Source organism: Cavia porcellus, unplaced genomic scaffold, assembly GCF_034190915.1.
Source record: "Cavia porcellus strain 051 isolate PalLab524CR breed Dunkin Hartley unplaced genomic scaffold, mCavPor4.1 scaffold_8, whole genome shotgun sequence".
NCBI lineage: Eukaryota > Metazoa > Chordata > Mammalia > Rodentia > Caviidae > Cavia > Cavia porcellus.
The window spans coordinates 29,724,244-29,729,507 of record NW_026947491.1 but is presented as its reverse complement, the minus strand read 5'-3'; the positions used below and the strand labels follow the sequence as shown (position 1 = coordinate 29,729,507).

The 5,264-nt window shown below is 35.5% G+C and overlaps 1 protein-coding gene across 1 annotated transcript; it reads right to left on the bottom strand.

Annotated features, from left to right (window-relative positions):
- Positions 1 to 579: 579 nt before the first annotated feature.
- Positions 580 to 1,167, bottom strand: LOC100727570 (dynein axonemal light chain 1-like). Its single transcript, XM_063254202.1, has one exon. It carries the CDS (start codon positions 1,150 to 1,152, stop codon positions 580 to 582), a length of 573 nt encoding a protein of 190 aa, XP_063110272.1. The 5' UTR covers positions 1,153 to 1,167.
- Positions 1,168 to 5,264: the final 4,097 nt, after the last annotated feature.

Sequence of the window (5,264 nt, the reverse complement as noted above, 5' to 3'; positions counted from 1 at the left end):
TTCCAGTTGACAATCTACACATTTTTGGAAAAACAAACAAATAAATACAGTGTGGGCTAGAAGGCCTCCAAGATGCTCATTCTTCCTTTTGATACCACAGCTTTTTCCAGCTGAGTCTTGGTTCCAGGACTGCTGCTGTGTGTTCCTAAGAGGCGCTCTTTCCACTGCCACACTCCCTTCAAAACCAATGGCACGATACCTTTGCACTTCTGAGGCATAAGGAGAGGGACCCTCTACAGATTCAAATGCCTGACCTAAAAATTACTAAACAAACTGAATAAACAATATTTGTTCTTTCGCTATTTAAACAATTGATCTATACATTTCAATAGATGGGCTCACATGGTATATAACAGAGAATGAAGACAAAAAGTGGAAAAGTTAGTTTCCAAAAAGAGAACTAGACTACCTTATGTAGTGGTTTTGGGGAGAAATACTGGATAGCTTTAAAAAAAAATTAGAAGTAAGATTTCTTTTAAGAACTTTCTGTTCCACACAGAATCTTTAAAATAGAGAATTATACAAAACTTATCTACTGTTCTCATGACAATTAAATAACACAAAGAGGAAAATATGGTGTTAATTTTTTTCTTCCTCATCCTGTTTAATTACCGGAGTAACTTCCAGCTTTTTTAGTTTGGGCACTCTTTTGGTTGCTTCCTCAATCCAGTTCCCTTCGGCAGAATGTTTCTCTTCCAGAGGATTGCCGACAAATACCAGGTCTTCCAGGCACGGCAGTTCTGACAGCTTCACAAACTCAGCCCACTCTTTCACCAGGTTATTAGACATGTAGAGAATCTTCAATTGTTTCATTACATGGATCCCTTTCAACTTTTCAATAAAATTGTAGGAGATCCACAGTTCTTCTAACGTGTCTCCTACAGCTTCCAGTCCATTTAAGTTCTTTATGTTGTTTCTTCCTAAAGACAAGATCCTCAAGTTTTTTAAGCCATTCAGGTTGGCAATTCTTTCAATGCAATTTGTAGACAGTGAAAGCTTCTCGCAGTTAGCAAGTGTGGATAAGGAGGCATCCATCTTCTCTATTGGGGGAATCTGGGCATAAAGCTTTATCTCCTGGGCTTCAGATGGCCTCTGACCAGTTTCTTCTTCCCATATTGCCAAGGCTTCTTTGATTGTTGTTGCTTTTTCCATTCCAGTGGTTGCTACTGTCACCAAGACCAATAAAACTTAAACATTGTATACATTACAGGACTTCCAAAGGAGATAATAGTCAAACCAGAATGGGCATCTTAGTGAATCTTATTGCCTTCAAAGTAGTTGCCTATACCCTCAAACTTGATACTATCATACAGAATGGAACAGAGGCTAATCAGTCAAAACAAGATAGTGGGAGTATTACAGGACTTCAAATCAAGTTAATAGGAAATCAAAAAGTTACTATGATGTATCCTGCTAATTTTTAAAAATTTTCCCCTTAATTAAAAAAACCATAAAAATAACTAATTTTTTTTAATGAATAAGGGACAGATTGAGATAAAATACGACATAACAATATAACAATACAGGTCAAAGCATGACTGTTTCAGCAACCTAGTGCTTCACCACCTAATAACCTGACTTAATAGTAGTTACCATAGTGTCTGTCTTTTTCCTTGAAATATTTGAATATAACTTCATATTCTATAGCTTCAAATATTTCCATATCAAGAAGCCCAGAATAAAGCCATTCCAATTAATAAGTGAAAACTTTATAAGGCTTCAAGGTCACATAATTGGGAATCATGATTACCAAATACTTTTATATATTTGAATCATTACTTACATTAGGGAAACTATTCGGTATTCACAAATGCGAGATTGATTTATTTCGCTTATGAGTATGGTCTCAAGCTGTGCCCATTTATTGATAAATATCTCAATGTGATCCTTCTTTATATCTGAGTAATACTCCATTGTATAGAAATACCACAACTTTTTTATCCATTCCTCAGTTGATGGACACTTGAGTTGTTTCCAAGATCTGGCGATTACAAATTGTGCTGCTATAAACATAGGTGCACATATATCACTGTGGTATGATGCTTTCAGTTCTTCTGGGAATATTCCACTTCTAGAAGTGGAATAGCTGGAATAAATGGGACTTCCAATCTCAGCATTTAAGAAATCTCCAGACTGACCTCCACAAAGGTTGTACCAGTTTACACTCCCACCAACAGTGTAGGAAAGTTCCTTTTGCCCCACAGCCTCTCCAGCATTTGTTGTTGTTGGCTTTCTTGTTCCTGGCCATTCTTTTAGGAGTGAGATGGAATCTCAGTGTGGTTTTAATTTGCATTTCTCTAATGACCAATGATGATGAACATTTTTTCATGTATTTATTTGCCATTTGCATTTCTTCATCTGAGAAGTGCGTATTCATCTCAGATGCCCATTTTTGGATTGGATCTTTGAATTTTGGGGGTCTGAGTTTTTTTAATTCTTTATATATTTTAGACAAGAGTCCCTTGTCTGAGAGGGAGTTCACTAAAATCTTTTCCCAGTTTGTGAGTTTTCTTTTCACTATGCTGGAGATTTCTTTTGACATGCAGAAACTTTTTAATAAGAAGTGGTCCCAGTTATTGATTCTGGGAAGTCCTGTTCATGAATTCTCTACCTACCCCTATGTTTTCAAGGTTTATACTCAATTTGTCTTCCAAAGATTTAGTGTTTCTGTTTTAATATTCATATCTTTGACCCATTTAGATTTTAATTTAGTACATGGTGATAGGCATGGGTCTAGCTTTAGTTTTCGGCAAATGGAGAGCCAGTTTTTCCAGCACCATTTATTAAAGAGACTGTCGTTCTTCCAGTGAACCTGCTTGGCACTTTCTCAAAGAAAAGGTGGTTGTGTTTGTAGTTGTGGTTGTATCTTCTAATCTATTCCCTTGATCTTTGGCTCTGTTTTGATTCCAGTACCATGTTGATTTTACTAATGTTGCTTTGTAGTATAACTTCAAGTCAGGGATTGTGATGCCTCCGGCCTTGCCTCTGCTGCTTAGAATTGCTTTTGCTATTCTAGGTCTCTTCTGGTTCCAGATGAATTTTAGGAGTGATTTCTCTAGATTTATAAGGTATGTTGATGGTATTTTTATTGGGATTGCATTGAATCTGTATAACAGTTTTGGGAGAATGGCCATTTTCACAATGCTCGTTCTTCCTATCCATGAGTAAGAGATGTCTTTCCGTTTTCTGAGATCATCTTCAATTTCTTTTTTCAGTGTCTTATAATTTTCCCTGTATAGGTCTTTCACTTCTTTTGTAAGAGCAATTCCTAAATATTTCTTTTTTTTTCTTTTTCTTCTTTTTTTTCTTGCTTGCTAATGTGAAGAATGTGGTTTCTATTATTTCCCTCTGTGATTTTGTTGTTAGTGTATAGGAATGCTATTGATTTCTGAGTATTGATTTTTTATCCAGCTACATTACTGAATTTATTTATTATATCTAAGAGTCTTTCAATGGAGTTTAGGGGGTCTTCTGTGTAGAGTATCATGTCATCTGCAAACAATGATAATTTAACATCTTCTTTTCCTATCTTTAACCCTTTTATTTCTCTCTCTTGTCTAATTGCTCTGGCTAGTACTTCCAGTACTATATTAAATAGGAGTGGTGATAAAGGACATCCTTGTCTCGTGCCTGATTTTAAAGTAAAGGCTTTCAATTTTTGGCCATTTAGTATGATGCTGGCTGTTGGTTTGTCATAAATGGCCTTTATTATATTGAGGTAAAGACCATCTATTCCTATTTTCTGTAAATTTCTTATCATGAATAAATGTTGGACCTTATCAAAGGCTTTTTCGGCATCTATAGAAATGATCATGTGATTCTTACTTTTGGCTTTATTGATATGGTGGATTACATTTATTGATTTATATATGTTGAACCATCCTTGCATTCCTGGGATTAATCTCACTTAGTCATGGTGCATAATCTTCTTGATGATTTGCTGCATCCTATTTGCCAATATTTTATTGAGAATTTTTGCATCTGTGTTCATTAGGGAGATCGGTCTATAGTCCTCTTTTTTAGTTGGGTCTTTCTCAGGTTTTGGTACTAGAGTAATATTTGCTTCCAGGAATGACTTAGGAAGGGTTGCTTCCCTTTCAGTTTCATTGAATATTTTGAGGAGTGTCAGCATTAGGTCTTCTTTGTATTTCTTGTAGAATTCTGCAGTGAATCCATCTGGGCCTGGGCTCTTCTTGGTGGGTAAGGACTTAATTACATTTTCAATTTCATTAACAGAGATTGGGTTATTCAACAGTTTTACATCCTCTTGATCTAGCTTTGGTACTTCACATGTTTCTAAGAATCTGTCTATTTCTTCTGTGTTATCAAACCTTTGAGGGTAGAGGTTTTCGAAATAGGTGTTGATGATCTTCTGTATTTCTGTAGAGTCTGTAGTGATTTCACCTTTTTCATTTCTTATTGCATGAATTTGAGCTTTTTCTTCTTTTTTAAAATAAGGTTGGCTAGGGGCTTATCGATTTTATTTATTCTTTCAAAGAACCAACTCTTTGATTCGTTGATTCTTTGGATTGTTTTCTTAGTTTCTATTGCATTGATTTCTGCTCTGATTTTATAATTTCCTCTCTTTTTTGGCTTTGGGCTTGACTTGCTCTTATTTTTCTAGCTGTTTGAGTTGTAGCATCAGGTTATTTATTTGTATTCGTTCTGTTTTCTTGATGTGGGAACTCAGTGCAATAAATTTTCCTCCGAGGATGGCTTTCATTGCATCCCACAGATCCCAGCAAGTTGTATCTGCATTTCATTTTCTTTTAGGTATTGTTTAATTTCTTCTGTGACCCACTGATTACTCAAGAGTGTGTTATTCAGTTTACATGTGTTTGCGGGATTTTGCAGTATCTTTTATCATTAATTTCTAATTTCAGAGCGCTATGATCCGATAACATGCAAGGGATGATTTCAACTCTTTTGCATTTGTTTAAATATGTTCTGTGAGCTAATATATGGTCCATTTTAGACAATGATCCATGTACTGCTGAGAAGAATGTGTATTATGGTGTTGTTGGGTGGAACATTCTGTGTATGTCTATAAAATCCATTTGTTTGCAGGTGTGCTTCAGTTCTGTTATTTCTTTGCTCATTTTCTTTCTGGTTGATCTGTCCCTTGGTGTCAATGGTGTATTAAGGTCTCCTCTTACAACTGTGTTACTGATAATTTGAGTTTTCTTATCTGTTAATAGTTGTTTTATATAACTGGGTGCCCTGGAGTTTGGTGCATATATATTTAAGATAATTATCTCTTCCTC

What these genes read in the sequence shown, in the direction of transcription:
- LOC100727570 (XM_063254202.1), bottom strand. Translation starts at nt 1,152, where the DNA reads ATGGAAAAAGCAACAACAATCAAAGAAGCCTTGGCAATATGGGAAGAA.